The sequence below is a fragment of the Megalobrama amblycephala genome, linkage group LG24 (assembly GCF_018812025.1).
Source record: "Megalobrama amblycephala isolate DHTTF-2021 linkage group LG24, ASM1881202v1, whole genome shotgun sequence".
NCBI classification, from domain to species: domain Eukaryota; kingdom Metazoa; phylum Chordata; class Actinopteri; order Cypriniformes; family Xenocyprididae; genus Megalobrama; species Megalobrama amblycephala.
In genome coordinates, this window is record NC_063067.1 from 11,526,025 (window position 1) to 11,542,576 (window position 16,552).

Genomic DNA, 16,552 nt, shown 5'->3' on the forward strand with positions numbered 1-16,552 from the left:
CCTTTGAAGCTGCAATGAAACTGTAATTTTGACCTTCAACCATTTGGAGGCCATTAAAGTCCACTACAAGGAGAATAATCCTGGAATGTTTTCATCAAAAACCTTAATTTCTTTTCGACTGAAGAAAGAAAGACATGAACATCTTGGATGACATGGGGGTGAGTAAATTATCAGGAAATTTTTATTTGAAAGTGAACTAATCCTTTAACCCTTGGCAGTTATCTACGCCAATGATATGCAACAGAGATGTATATCTATTTTCTTTTGGAGCCAACAAAGCTTACTTACACTTATAGGCATCAAGGGCTTGTGCTAAATGCACACACACAGCTGGCTTCTGTGAAAGTGCTTTTTTTTTAAATAATAATTATTAGTATAACATAAAGCAACAGTTAGTTCTGAATCAGTTCTGAAAGTAAATTAATCATTCAGTCAAAAGTTTTCAAAGCACTAATTCATTCAGAAACAAAAGATGTGAATGTCTTTATAAGTGAGTCAATTAATTATTCACTCAATTGATTTGTAAGATTTTTTTTTAAATATATATTTTTACTCAGCAAGGATACATAACATTGATCAAAAGTGACAGTAATTTTTTTTTAAATGGTTACAAAAGCTGTTTAAATGCTGTTTTTTTACTTTATCAAAGAATCCTGATTTTTTTAAATAATATTTCATATTATTACTGTTTTAACAGTATTTTTGATCAAATAATTGCAGCCTTCTTTCAAAAGAGACTTCTTTCTTTTTTCTGTTTACTAATGTATGTAACTATGTAAGACTAGTTAGAACCCTGCTTAAAAAAACCCTGCATTTCACCAGCCTATATTGGACTTCTGGTGTTATCCAGCCTTGTGTGTTTTGGTGGTTTTAGAAGAGTTTTGGGCACTTGTAGGCTGGTTTAGGTAGACCAGCTAAACTTCTGCTTAGACAGGTTGAGAGAGCACCTTAAACCAGTTAAAGGAGACCTACTGTATTATGCCCCTTTTTACTAAATGTAATATGTCTCAGGTGTCCCCAGAATGTGTGTGTTACATTTCAGCTCAAATACTCCACAGATCATTTATGCTGTAAATGCTCCTTTTTAAATGAAAGCAAAAACATACTGTTTTTGTGTGTTTATCTTTAAATGCAAATAAGCTGCTGCTCCCCGCCCCCTTTCCAGAAGAGGGCTGTGCCTTTACAGCTCGTTCTTTGGATAGATACACATGGAGGACTGTGTACAGCTCACTTATGGGTGGAGCTAAGCTAATAGGACAGACTCTGTCATCAGCCGTGGGCGGGGCCTGTTTCACTGTGAGGTCACAATGGATGCATTCCTGAATGGATTGTTTTGAGACGCACTGTTTCTAATTTACGGGGAAAATAAACAGTGCATGGATTTTTACCATAATAGGGTGGTTGAGTACACACTGCTGACACAAAATTATGTTCAAAAACAATCTGCCAAAGTGAATTTTGCACAATAGATCTAGTTGAGACAGATGTAAGCAGTTTTTTTCCCAACAGTGTTCCCTAATAACAACTAGTCGAGTTTGCACACACTCCTAGTCAGAACACCTCATTGAAATTACCACTGTGACATTCCTGTGAGATACAGGAGATAATAATGCACACATTAACAGAGGCCTCTGTTTATTTGAATTGTTAATGCCAGTGTCTCTCATGCTGCTCCAACTATTTAAATTGGAAATTTGAGGAGTACAGTGGCCCATCAGGGACACGCTGCCAGTCTCCTGTAATGTCATTCAGCCAACGCAAGGTCAAGAGGCTCACTGATTTCAAGTAAGAGTGGATGAGTGAGAAAAGAAGAAAGAGAATGAGAGAGTGGGAGAAGAAGCAGAGCCTAGAGAAATATGACCACGCCAGTATTCAGACTGATTAAAACTTTTTTATGACTAGTGCTCTAATCAACCTTGTGCAATCAAAATGAGCAATCAGAGAAGAACATGGTGACCACAGGTTTATGAAGCCACAGCACGAAATGTTAGAAGGACACAGCTGATGATTATACTGTCTGCTCTCTTAAAATATGCCCTTACTCTATTGAGGAACTCGACAAATTAGCATATCCGTAGTATTTCAGGAGAGAGGTGAGGGTGCTTGTGTGGAGGGCGTAGGAGTCATGTATTTTAATGTGGTGTTCTCTAAAGCTCCCTGCCTTCTGTTTTCTCTTCTCTTTCTCTAAACTCTCTATTTCACTGGTCTCTGTGGAGAAAGTAAGGGTTAATATTGAAAATAGTTAGTATACAGCTCCCTGAGCAAGACATCTTGTGATTTACTTATACACTTGGACACTAAATTACATACCCAGAAGAAAACAGCATTGCTAAGATGTTATATTATATATATTATAAAAAAATAAAAATGTTAGATTAACGGCCACTTTATTATGTACACCTTTTCAACTGCTCGTTAACGCAGATATCAAAATCTGACACTCCCATGGCAGCAACTCATGTAGACATGGTCAAGACGATCTGCTGAAGTTCAAACTGAGCATCAGAATGGGGACGAAGGGTAATTTAAGTAACTTTGAAAGTGGCATTGTTGTTGGTGCCAGACGGGCTGGTCTGAGTATTTCAGAAACTGGGATTTTCACACACATCCATCTTTAGGGTTTACGTTTACAGAGAATGAAAGAATGGTCCGAAAAAGAGAAAATATCCAGTGAGTGTCAGTTCTGTGGGCGAAAATACCTTGATGATGCCAGAGGAGAATGACCAGACTGGTTCGAGCTGATAGAAAGGCAACAGTAACTCAAATAACCACTTGTTACAAACGAGGTCTGCAGAAGAGCATCTCATAATGCACAACACGTCGAATCTTGAAGCCGCAGAAGACCACACCGGGTGCCAGTCCTGTCAGCTAAGAACAGGAAACTGAGGCTACAATTTGCACGGGCTCAACAAAATTGGACAAAAACGTTGCCTGGTCTGATGAGCCTCGATTTCTGCTGCGACATTCAGATGGTAGGGTCAGAATTTGGTGTAAACAACATAAAAGCATGGATCCATCCTGCCTTCTATCAACAGATCAGGCTGCTGCTGGTGGTGTAATGGTATCAGGGATATTTTCTTGGCACACTTTGTACCCCTTAATACCAATTGAGCATCGTTTAAACTCCACAGCCTACCTGAGTATTGTTGCTGACCATGTCCATCCCTTTATGTCCCATCTTCTGATGGCTACTTCCAGAACGTGCCATGTCACAAAGCTCAAATCATCTCAAACTGGTTCCTTGAACATGACAATGAGTTCACTATACTCAAATCCTCCACAGTCACTAGATCTCAATCCATTAGGGATGTGGTGGAACAGGAGATTCACATCATGGATATGCAGCTGACAAATCTGTAGCAACTGCATGAAGCTATCATATCAATATGGACCAAAATCTCAGAGGAATGTTTCCAGCACCTTGTCGAATCGATGCCACGAAGAATTAAGGCAGTTCTGAGGGCAAAAGGGGGTCCAGCCCAGTTTTAGCAAGGTGTACCTAATAAAGCTGGTGATTATACTGTCTTCTCTCTTAAAATATGCCTTATTCCACTCAATACTATCTATTACTCTCTATATATGTATAAATATGGTAATAATGGATCTTTCTAAAATTTTGATTATTTTAAAAAAAACATTGTTTCACTGTAGTAAGAATAAAATATGGTTACCCTAGTAAACTTTTGTAAAGGCAGTGTGGAACACTCCAGAAATGACATTTCCTTTTTTCTGAGTTCTCTCTTTATGTCTGCCTCACCATCCTCAGATCTCACATTATAACAGCACATATGATGAGCCCTTTCAGACGTAATTATGAGAATATGTGTGTGCTTGCCCTGTGGCATCTCCTCTGGACAGACACTCTCTCTTTCTCTCTAACCGCTGTTATCAGGTACCTGCTCTGACGTGTGCTGTCTCTGTGGTGTCTGAAGTAAAGACAAGGTAAAGGCTGTAATTAATCTACTGAAGGTAAAGGACAACCTTTCTCTCTCACACACACACACGCGTACACGTGCACACAAATACACACAAGCACTTTCACAACCACACACTTAAAATTTTCAGCCGCAGAGCTCAATAATTGTCCTCTATTATACTGTCCTGCGTAGTGTGATTCAGACAGAGATCAGCCGTCTGTCTCCCTGGAGCCGAACACTCACAGCGAGACATTTTGGAGCAGTGCGAGATAAAGGAAATGTTTTTTTGGTTCAGCTTAATTGATTCATGTCTGAGGAGTTAAATGAGGATCACTTTTGTAGGGCGTTGTCCTTGCTGATACATTTTTCTTAAAGATTCCTTATGCTTTCAATGTTCCATAATCTACAGTTTTGTAGCATTTTAATTTTCCCACTTGTTATGTTAGAAACAGTTAAAATCTGGCTTTTAAAAAGGCTGTTTTTGCTACTGTCTCTGCAATATTTATATATGTAAATGACCTCTATCATGATTAACCACTTTGCATATGAAATGAGTAACAACGACCTCACCAAGCTGTTTAACACTGATTAATATATAAAAATAAGCGGGAATATTCTAATATGCTCACAGTTGTGACATAAACACCAAGGCAAATGAATGGCCTGTTTATTTTGCAGTTTAGTTTCAATAAATTCAATGCAAAAATGGTTTTCTTAATCAGCGTTTTTGGCTCACTTTCCAGTTAAAAATGTCTGAGCTTCCTCAAAACTAAATAAATTTAACTGAGAAAATTTCATAAGATATTCAGACTTGTTTTCAGAGAGAGGAAAAAAGAAAAAAGAATATATATATATTTTCTTTGAAAACGAGTCTGAATATCCTATGAAATATATATATATAGTAACTATAATTAGTATTTACTTATTTATTAAAGTTATATAAATACTTAACTATAATTTTATAATGCTATTATTTTGCTTAAAGGAAGTTTAAATATGTTAACTGGGAAAAATACTGATTAAAAACATTTTTGCTCTTTTTGCACTTTGTATCGAGAATGGATAAGTACTGTATGTCTACATACTAGTACATCAAATTCTTTTTTTTATATCAATAGGGCAAAGAAAATCCATGACACGTCCCCTTTAATGTCTACTTGCATAGACAGAAGAGGGCACCATGAGATTATGTATGAGCATATGTGTCCTCTTTTGTACCTGATAGTGCATGAGAGTGTTGAGCCTCTTCCAATCATTTTCAATCTTAGTGGTGATGTCTTCATCCTGCAGGACCACTCGGGCCATTCGTCCCTGACGCCATTCTGAAAAATCAAACATTTGCCATTAAAACAGACACAGTGAACCTCCCCCAGCTCAAAGCAGATTGATTTGATCCAAAGCATTGAATGTGTCTTTTCACACGGGTTAGAAATGTGTGTGTGCACACGCGGTAGGGTATAATTAAATGCTAAAGAGAGAGCTGATAGGATATAGACAGGCTCAGAGCGAGAGTGATCATTGATTTTCTCCTCTGTTGAATGGGGTTTATTAGTTTACGTGGTTGCCAAATGCACAGATGATGCCTGCAGAAACCTACCCCCAACACACACACAGTTCTGCAGCTACAGAGACAGAACATCATCATGTAGGAGATTGCTCTGGCCGAGGTGCTGGAAGGATGATTTGCACCGCTGACAGGGGGCTTTTGTGCAGCGTGTGTGTGTGTGAGATGGCCGTTTGTGTGCCAGAAATGAAATGTGGAGTCAGTCTGTCAGCGCCGTCTGTCAGCTTTTACCTGGGTCACACATGCACCTGCTTGTGTATGTGCACAAATATTGTACATTTCCACCAATGTTTATGCATTACAGACAACATTAGATCAAAATTAGTTTACATTTCTGAAAAAATGGGAGGCCACTGTATGTTGAAATGTATCAATTAAAAAAAGTTCAATAATTCCCATCCTCGAATCTGAATATCTAAGAGTTCTGATATTCAGTCCTGAATGCTGAGAATTTTCAGTGATTCTTTCTTTCTGTTTCGTTACACCAGTAAGTGGTCTTATCTTATGAGTGAATCACTGAATCATTCATTGAAATGATTCTTTCAAAAGCACCAATTTACTTGGGAACAAAACAAGTGATTGTTTTTATACTACAAGTCAGTCATTAAATCATTCACTCAAACAATTGGTTTAAAAGCAATGATTCATCCAGGAGTTAAACAAGTGACTCTTTCTGAGTGAGTAACTGAATCATTCAGCCAACTGATTCCTTAAAAACGCTGATTCATTCTGGAACAAAACAAGTAATTGGGCCTGTCCAAATACTCACACTTGAGTTTTTGCACTTGACCTCTTGTCTACTTGCATGACGTATTTCAGAATTTTTGCCAAAGTTTTCAAGTGGGCATGAAGACTGCAAGTGTTTTAAGATTTTTGTTTACTCAATGGGACTGTGTGATTGTGGTGCTTCATTTTCAAGCGTTTTACAAACTACATATAATCTTTGCAGTCTCTGTACCAATAAAATGTGCAATAATTTACATGTTTACAAACAAATTATATGTAACATCTACTTAATTTAACTTGCACTGGAAAATTTTCCGAGACATGACGCAAAATCAGGGCGCATAATTTCCTGAACGTAATGAATGATGGGATACACTTAGCCTCAAAGACTGCTCCGAAGCATTATAAGAGATAATGTGGATTTAGTGTGTGTAAAGTGTACTAGGGCTGGGCGATATATCGCATGCAATTGTCACGCGCATTTCGTCAGTAAAGCCGGTTCCCTGATTACCGCTAAATCACCATCACCTGCTTTCAAATGGAGTGGCATTTAATAGACAGAGCCGTAGTTCACTGACAAGCTACGCAATATCGCGTTCATTATCGAAGGCGATTCATCTGCGATAATGAACGCGATATTGCGTAGCTTGTCAGTGAACTACGGCTCTGTCTATTAAATGCCGCTCCATTTGAAAGCAGGTGATGGTGATTTAGCGGTAATCAGGGAACCGGCTTTACTAACGAAATGCACGTGAAAATCGCATGTGATATATCGCCCAGCCCTAAAGTGTACTACACTTTGCCATTTTTCAAACCTGGGACAGCCTTGTGCACGTACACACATATGCGCTCTCAAGTGACCAACAAAGCAAGTGTTTGGGTATTTGGAGAGGCCCACTGTCTTTTCAACAACGAAGTCATTAAATTATTCACTCAAATAATTTGTTCAAAAGCACCAATTCATTAAAGGGTTTGTTCACCCAAAAATGAAAATTAAGTCATTAATTACTCACCCTCATGTCGTTCTACACCCATAAGACCTTTGTTCATCTTCGGAACACAAATTAAGATATTTTTGATGAAATCCGATGGCTCAGTGATGCCTCTACTGCCAGCAATGTTACCAAACCTTTCAAGATCCAGAAAGGTACTAAAGACATATTTAAGCCTAGTTTACTGAAATCACATGACCACTGATTCAAAACAAAAGATTCGTAAAGCTCCAAAGCTTCGTTTTGAAGTGGCCCATCACTAGTTATTGTTGAAAAGTTGTTATTTTGTTTTTTTTTTGGTGCACAAAAAGTATTCTCATCACATAATAATAATAAGGTAGAACCACTGTGGTCACATGAACTGTTTTAAATATGTCTTTAGTACATTTATGGATCTTGAGGGGTTCGGTGACATTGCTGGCAATAGAGGCCTCACTGAGCCATTGGATTTCATCAAAAATATCTTAATTTGTGTTCCGAAGATGAACGAAGTTCTAACAGGTGTGAGACAACATGAGGGTGAATAATTAATGATAGAAATTTTGGGGTGAACTTACCCTTTAAGGAATGAATCAGGTAACAGTCTTTAAGAATGAATCATTGAACTTAAAAGATTCACTTAAAAGATTTGTTCAAAAACACAGAATCATTCAGTGTCTCTTTATGAGTGAGTAATCATTCAGTCAACTGATTCCTTCAAAACACTGATAATTTTAAGGAACAAAACAAGTGACTGTTTTTATGGCAGTCTCTGAAACGATTTGTTTAAAAACTGATTTTTTTCTGCTGTGATTTCATTTTGAATAGTATTTTGGGTGAAACAAAAATAGACAAAGTTATGGAAACTAATAATATCTAAATGTTAGTTACTTCAAATGAAATTCTTAAATGCTGAACTTTTGTATAAAAGCAAAATCAAATTCAATCCCGCTATGCTGTGCAGTTTAACTCACCCAGGTCCATGTCCACAGCTTTGGGTCTCTGGGAATACGGCATATTCTTATACACTGCATCCAGAATCTTTTCTTTGACCTGCGTGATGGTGTCACAGTTCAGAACCTTGACCGGGATCTCTGGGCTATTCTCATTCTCTGGGTTGACGCAGTTCAAGATCTGGAGGGGAAAAAAAGAGGATGATGATGATAAGATGTTGGGCTGTGGTTGGTGAAGCCGTAGGTGCAGAGCGGGGCTCTGGAAAAGGCCATTTCCTGGCCTGAGAAATCTAATTTCACACCCTCTGCAGGACCCCAATCTCAGCCTTAGCAGGGTATGAGAGACTAATGAACACTACCCTCCCTCGGCCATACTGCCTGATTTCATACACAAGTGCAGTAACAGCACTGACATTCATGAGAGTTTATTAGATACTATGTTTATTAGTGTGATTATGAGGGTGTGTGATGCTGACCAGCGTCTTGTAGTCGATCTGTTGCCGGATGAGTTTGTCTTCGCTGAGGGAGTATCGGGCCTCGCCGGTGATGGCATCTATTGGACCTTTTTCCATCTGCTGTTTTATAGCACAGTACAGCATGAAGAGAGGCTCGCCTGCACACTCCTGTTGACACAGACACCAAACACACATTATTATTATTACTTCATCACTACTTGAAACACACTTGTCTAAGGTTGGTACTATTTCTCTAGTATATAGTATGTACTTGATCGTTCAAAGGTTTTTTTTATTTATTTTTTTTTAACATTGATCAAAAGTAACAGTAAAGACATTTAAAGTGTATAAAGCAATCGTGTCTCTTCAGAATATTTGGACTAAACCACTCAATTCGTATGGATTAGTTTTATGATCTCTTTATAACCTTTTTTAAGCGTGGTAGTTGCGTAGCTGTCAATGGAGGGACAGAAATCACTCAGATTTCATAACAAATATCTTCATTTGTTTTCCGAAGATAAAGTCTTATGGGTTCAATGATCATTTCATTTTTGGGTGAACCAACCTTTTAAAATAGATTTTTAAAAAATAAATAAAATAAAATAATATTTCACAACATTACAAAAACAAAATTTTACAGATCCCAAACTAACACCTAGATGACCTACTACTTTTGCCAAATAGTGGACTAAGCTACTGAGCACACTGTACTGACTAGTGTATCCCACAATGCATTGTGCTTAATGAAATCTTCCATTTCCAGTGTAATAAAAGAACAAATGGAAAGTAATGAAAGTGCGGAAATAACATAAACCAATTTTATTACATTTTTTGGTCAGACTGCCATTTTAGGCATTTTAAACACAATTAGAATAAAAAAAAAGCTAAAAATAACTACATTATTTCTGAAATTATAAGCAGATATCATTTACAGAATTAAATGTGGACATAACGAGGCCACGTGGCCAATCTCAATAAGGCTATGTCACAACAATGTAGCAGACTATTGTTTTAAATGTTTATTATTGCATAATGTGTACAGTTAGTATGCAGTATGTAGTGTATACTGAACAGTTACGTTTACTTACAGACTACCTGATCCATTTTGGACAACCAAATGGTTGGCTTTATGCCATTTCCAATTGACTTTCTGGAAAACAAATTTGTGTTTAAATGTTCCCAGGTTACTAAAATAAGCCTAACTACTCATTGGATTTGCCCCATTCATGGCAAGATATAAAATGATATTTTAGTTTGAAGCAGCAGCAAGTAAACAGGATATCCTTAAGTACAACTGAATACTAAACCTTTAAAGTCTGACCATAAAGTCTACACACATAAATATCTTTGATATTTTTCATATGACCTCCAATTATTTTGAATGAGCTCCTACAAACATACAAACTCTAGTTGATCATGACATGACGGCTGCTTCCTGTCTAATTGGGCGGCTCTGAGCCCGAACAAGCTGCAGAGTGAACCAGACTTCATGCTGAGTGTAAAAAGTCTGTCTACATGAGACTAGTACTTACACAGGAAGTCAAAGAAGCAAGTTACCTTCAGGAACTTATGAAGCAGGAAAGCAAACCAGTTGGTTAGCATCTTCTCAGCTACAGACTCCGTCCTGAAACACACAAATAAACAAACATTAGCAGATGACAACACTTATCTCAAAGAATACCTGCGCATTTTCGTTTTTTCTTTAATAACGGCTGGGTTTCAATGAGAGAAAAACAGCAAGTGAGAACAACATTGCTAGTTTCCTTCCCTGTCAGTCATTCCTTCTGACCACCCCTTGTCTCTTTCCTTCTTTCTTTGCTTTGAGACAGGAGACAGACACAAACCCACAAATGACAAACACACAACTCAAACAGGGATCTCTAGAGTTGTGGGCAATAATTTGGGAAGAGACAAAAAGGAAGAGCCGAGGGTTTGTTGAATACAGAGCAGGTGGAACACCGAAGAGAGAGAGAGAGAGAGAAGGGGAAAGATAAGGCAGACAGAGGAAGAGAGAACAAACAGCACCCCAACGGGAGTGGTTAACGAGCATGAAAAATACATGAAAGGGTTATTCCCTCGTTCTGACGGCTGAGCGCGCCTGTGGAATACCAATATCTCTCTTTCCCTGCAAAACATTCCTCCTTTCACCCTAGAAAATAAAGTCTCTATCTGGCTCTTTGTGGCAGCGAATATTATGCTCACTTATGGGCATTAAAAACACACATAAGCATCACCGGATGATGTAACATCAGCTGCGTAATTGTTGCAGCGATGTCTGCGACGTTATGCGTTCGCACACACTTTCACGCACTCCCGTTTGGCCGCTGTGGGGCCAGTGAGGAGCACACCGGCAATTTACTCAACAGCAGCGAGAGAAAATGACTCTCTTAATGCATGTGGAAATAACTATGATTACACCGCTGAGACAGCCCGCAAAAACAGAGTGTGGGAGAGCGTATGCGTGTTTGAGCGTATGCACGTGTGTGTATTCTGTTCGAGGAGAGTCACACTTCAGGGTCACATGTGAGAGCGAGTGCTGATTGGTGAGACAAGATGAGGTGTGTTTATAGAGGTCAAGTCCTGACGGTGATAAACTATAATCGCTGCATATCCATGTGACGAATGCTAGATGACTTTAGACAGTTTTTGAAAAAAGTCTCTTAGGGTAAAACAGTAATATTTTGAAATATTATTACAACTGTTTATCATATTTTATAATTTATTCCTGTGATAGCAAAGCTAAATTTTCAGCATCCTTTACTCCAGTCTTCACACTGCAAAAAATGCTTTTCTTACTTAAATCAAGAAGCATTTTCTAGACAAGTAAAAATTATTCTTGTTATTCTTGTTAGTCTTGTTCATTAGTCTTGTTTTCAGAAAAAATAAGTCAAAATTAAGTGAGTTTTTCCTTAAAAAAAGCAAAATAATCTGCCAATGGGGTAAGCAAAATAATCTTTTTTTTCCGGTTTGAAATAAGATGTTGATTTGGTGCTCAAGAAACTTTTCGATGTTGAAAACAGTTGAGCTGCTTAATATTTTTGTGGAAACCGTAACACACTTCACTTTTTTAACTTTAGTTTAGTGTGTAATGTTGCTGTTTGAGCATAAATGGCATCTGCAAAGTTACAATGCTCAAAGTTCATTGCAAAGGGAGATATTTTCTTTTACAGAAATCGCCTTTTAAGGACTACAACAAATGCCTGATAGGGACTACAACAAGCTTATTCCTGGGTTGGTGACATCACAAACCCCAAAATTTACATAAACCCTGCCCCCGGGAACATGCAACAAAGGGGGCGAGGCCATGTTGGGCTGCTTTAGAGAAGAGGAAGAGTTGTTGTAGTAGAGTGTTGTTACCATGCCGTCATTTTACGCCAGACTGCTTCACAAACGAGTGTCAATTCAACACTGGATTTCAACTACATAAATTTATCCACTAACCATTCAGAAATGTCCAGTTGCATTCTATAAGTTGCAACTTCTTGAGTCTCTATATCAGTGTCCGACTCCGGTTTGAACAATGTAAGGCGTTACTGACAATCATTATTTTGGCTGTGTGAGATTGTCCAGTTTTGTTGTTGTTGAGCAACCGAAGCATGAGCTATTAAAGCTCCGCCCTCTTCTGGAAAGGTGCTCACACCCAAATAGGGTCAAATTTGACAAGCTATAATAAATGATCTGTGGGGTATTTTGAGCTGAAACTTCCCAGACACATTCTGGGGACACCAGAGACTTATATTACATCTTGTAAAAGGGGCATATTTTTTGGTATTTTTTGCTCTAGAATACACATACTGTGTATGAATTAGCTGGACATTTTTATTGCTCATGTATTGCACTTTCTTATTTTACTACCTTTCTCTTAGATGTTTTTCCTAAAGCTCTTCAGGAGAAATAAAAGTAGATATATATTAGACAATTGTTGACATACTGTATGAGTGTAGTGCTATAAAGTTCATGATAAATTGGTCTTAGAGGAACCTGATGAAAAATAATGCTTAAGTTCATATTGAGATATCTGACTTATGATTAAAGACTTTGCAATCTTGACAATTCTGAGCACAGTGTGAGATATTACTGAGATTTCTGAAACTGTAGTGGAGACACACAAGCTTACTAGGGTCTCTTCATCTGAGAAGCAGAAGACGTATGCAAGAGTCTACATTTGCTCTCTATTTAATGTCACTGCTTTCTGGATGAAAGAGTCGAGATATTAATGAGACACCACTTCCCTATGGGAACTGACAAATCCCTGCTGAAAAATCCAACTAAACTAGTTTAAAGGCACATTCTTGGGTTCAAAAACAGCTAGATGTATTGCATATGAATGAAATTAAATTAGTTAAACTAATATTGACACATTATCTTTAACCATGAAAAAAACAATAATAGCAGCACATGACCATTAAAAAAATGTTTATCTAAACGAAATGCAAAAATGCATACTGTGTTGTCCCTATAGATGGTCACTGAGATGAACTACTGATTGGTGGAGACCAATTTTGTCAATTCAGAGAGTAACAGAGAGATTTGGAGATTTTACACATTCAAGTAGACAGAAGCTATACTAGAAAACAGTCATGATGGCCACCGAGTGGATGGACTGCTTTAAAAAAAACAAGTTATTAGCGCACTGAGGGGTTTCGAGTTTGTATATTCAGAAGTTAAGAGTCCATTAACATAAAGATGATGTGATTTGCATTATGCTGCATTTTTTTGGTATTCCATCATCTAGGTTAATGCATTAGTGGATGATAAATGCTAATTTTACTGAAAGAACACATGGCCATAACGAGACCGTCAAATTATGCTTATTTAATAATGGTGCATTTTAGTGAATAAATCAATGGCAGTCTCACACACTGATAAAATGAGAGAGAAAGAGAGGTGGGCAAATAGAATGAGTGATGCAAGATGGAGTGAAATGAAGGAAAGTCGTCATGTTTTGAGACGAGAGCGTCAGTCTGTGATTCTTCTAAAGGACAGTGCATATTTGTGTGTTTTATTCAGCAGTGTGTGTGGCGGTCTATACAAAACATGGTTATGTTTATATATTCTCTTTTAAGCCTGTCAACTTTCCTTTGTATCCTACCTGTTTTTCTCTGGGTCTGTGAGCTGAGGGACTTTGGATGCAGGAGCGAGAGAAACCTGTGTGTATTTGTGCATTGATGCGTGCATTCATATGTGACACTCATTCAGTGAGTGTGTGTGTGAGTCTGAGTGAGTTATAAGCTCTGACACACACATACACTACAATGACAGTGCGTTTGATGCTGGTTGCATCAGGTCTTGCAAGACTGTTTCCTGTCTCTTTCCTGTCTCAGTCAATCAGCGATCAATGATAGACAATGACGGACGAAAATAAAACCTACAAATAGAACCTAAATAACCATGTACTGAACTAAATTTACCCCCTTTCAAAATGCAGTATCCTTGTGAAACTAGTTTATTAGAAGCATTCGGTTGTGTGCTTCTCATAAACTAGTTTCACAAATGGTTGGAAATTGAGTTCTAACAAGAAAAAATGAAGGGAAATTGGCCCGGCATTTGGGCACTCTCCTGGTACACCGACACATTTCATATTGCAGGGGCTCAGAGTCAATATCTGGCTTCAGAATATATTTCAGACCCACAGAAGTCAATCTCCAAAATCTCTTCATTGACAATTTGATGTTTTAAAAGAAATCTTTTGCTACCGATTCACTATTTTCTTTCACCAGGAAGCACAAACACACTGCCTGCCTCCCAGTGAGAGAATTAATAAACTGTTAATAGTAGCTATTTGACCACCTAAATGAGTTTTTGCATTCTCTAAAACTTCCATCACACCAGGCTTTTTTGCAATTCTGCCTCTGTCTGCTCATAAAAGTGCGCTTTCCCTCTTTCTTCAGCATTTTTAGATTTCTTTTTGCTTGCTTTCTTTTTTAACAGAGTTTCATTAATGAACATGAGGGTTTTATTAGCTATTAGTGTGTTTATGAGTTGTGTATGTGTGTGTGTGTCTCGAGGGGGGTAAAGGAATGCTTCATTGAAGGGGCGACACACAACAATGTGTCTCACTAATAGTCCATTCCGAGTGGCTCTGGGTGCCTGCAAATCACATTAGGTGAAAACATGTACACACACACAAAAAGCAGCAAGAGAGAGCCTGAAGTGATGGAGCCGTTCCATTTTTAGCTACAGTCCTCCACAGATATTAACATGAGGGAGAGAAAGACAAAAAAGAAAACTCAAAAGTTCAGTGAACTAAGAGCTGTGGCGTAGTGTTTAGCACCGATTCACTGAGCCATGGAGTCAAAAAAAAAAAAAAAGGGCCAAAAAATATACTACAACAACTCTGTAACCCACCACAAACAGCTTCTGGACATTATTTTAAAAACAAATAGGACACTTCAGACAAAGATCAAGGATCAAACAAAATGAGACAAAACAAATTAAAACAAGACAAAACAAAACATAACGAGACAAAACAGAACAGAAAACAAAACAAAACCATGCACTAGACATTTTAAGCTGTGGCTGAGTTGCAGGAGTTCAGGTCGAATCCAGCCAGAACCTAATCCCACATCCCTTATCTTTCTCCAATGCAATTTTCTGTCTTTTCTCTAATGTCTCTGTCAATGAAGATGGCAAAAAGCCAACGACAACCTTTTTACACACTGTGCGACTGAGATTTGATTTATTGTGGCTTTCCCACTGAAGTGATGAATCAGTCTGCGCTGAAAACAATCACATTCCCTGCTGATCCAGATGGAAACAGAAGCCCAGAACAAGCCTGAGTCTTATAAGTGTCTCCATATCTTCCATAATCAAATAAAGATTAAAAAATAATAGACAAGCAAATATTAATGCCAACTACGCTTTAGGCTATTTGAAATGAAACGTACAGTCACTCTGATGACTGCAGAGACCAGACAGGCCCTTGTTATTTTTCACAGTTGGTTATCATTAAATGCAAGTGGGTCACTTTATGAAAATAAATTAGTCTCTCTGTTGATATTTTCTGATTCTTAAAAGATGTCTCATTTGCAAGCAACTGCCCTACAGGCATCTTTGACATTCATTATTTTCCTTAACACACATGAATGTCCTTTGTTCTTACATCAAGAAAATGTAGAGGGATCGCACACCATAAAATTAGTTCACTGGTTCTGATTGTCAGCTGGAAGTGTGACGCTGATTTAAAGTTGCACTACTTGTGGATATTTGTTTTTTAAAATAGCAAAAGGGAGCTGGATCCATCCATCGATTCATCGATCCATCGATTGATCCATCCATCCATCCATCCATCCATCCATCCATCCATCCATCCATCCATCCATCCATCCATCCATCCAACCAACCAACCAACCAACCAACCAACCAACCAACCAACCAACCAACCAACCAACCAACCAACCAACCAACCAACCAACCAACCAACATGTGTATAATAGAAAATATCTGTCAAATATCTGTCCATTGTGACAGATATACTAGTGGTTCTTGGTGTCCCACTTTTTTCAGCCATGTTGATAAATATGGTCATCAATAAAAAAAACAAAAACACAATGATATGCTAAGGGGGAAGTAATATGGAATTATGGGTAAGGGTCAAAGATCACTAATCATGGTGGTCTGGATGTAACATCACACCCTGAATGGCAAAAATGGCTTTTAAAAAACAATTTGTGCCATAATTCTTCACTAAATTTATCTGTACAACATGAAATAAGACCCCTGGAACACCAGCAAAAGCATCGCTCACTGAGGTGGGACAAGCTCCACATGTATTCCATTATCCGAGAAATGTTAAGATGAGGAGCAGACACAGAAAGAGGTCACAAGAAGGGCAGGGTTTGTCCACACGGATCAATTGAAATCAAAATGCCTGAGATGGAGAGAAAATGAGAACGAGAGAGAGAGAGAGAGAGTAATGCCTTTTATTAAAGGAACAGAGAAGAAAATTAGTGAGATGGAGCCCAAT

At 38.1% G+C, this 16,552-nt stretch overlaps 1 protein-coding gene across 2 annotated transcripts in view; it reads right to left on the reverse strand.

Annotated features, from left to right (window-relative positions):
- Positions 1-16,552, reverse strand: part of plxna2 (plexin A2) — a 234,746-nt gene that overhangs the window by 19,811 nt on the left and 198,383 nt on the right. For both annotated transcript variants that reach the window (XM_048179285.1, XM_048179286.1), the window contains 4 exons: positions 10,144-10,210; positions 8,608-8,754; positions 8,153-8,312; positions 5,136-5,239 (listed from right to left, as the gene is read on the reverse strand). In XM_048179285.1, the coding sequence (XP_048035242.1) occupies positions 5,136-5,239; positions 8,153-8,312; positions 8,608-8,754; positions 10,144-10,210 (478 nt within the window). The remainder of the gene's footprint in view (positions 1-5,135; positions 5,240-8,152; positions 8,313-8,607; positions 8,755-10,143; positions 10,211-16,552) is intronic.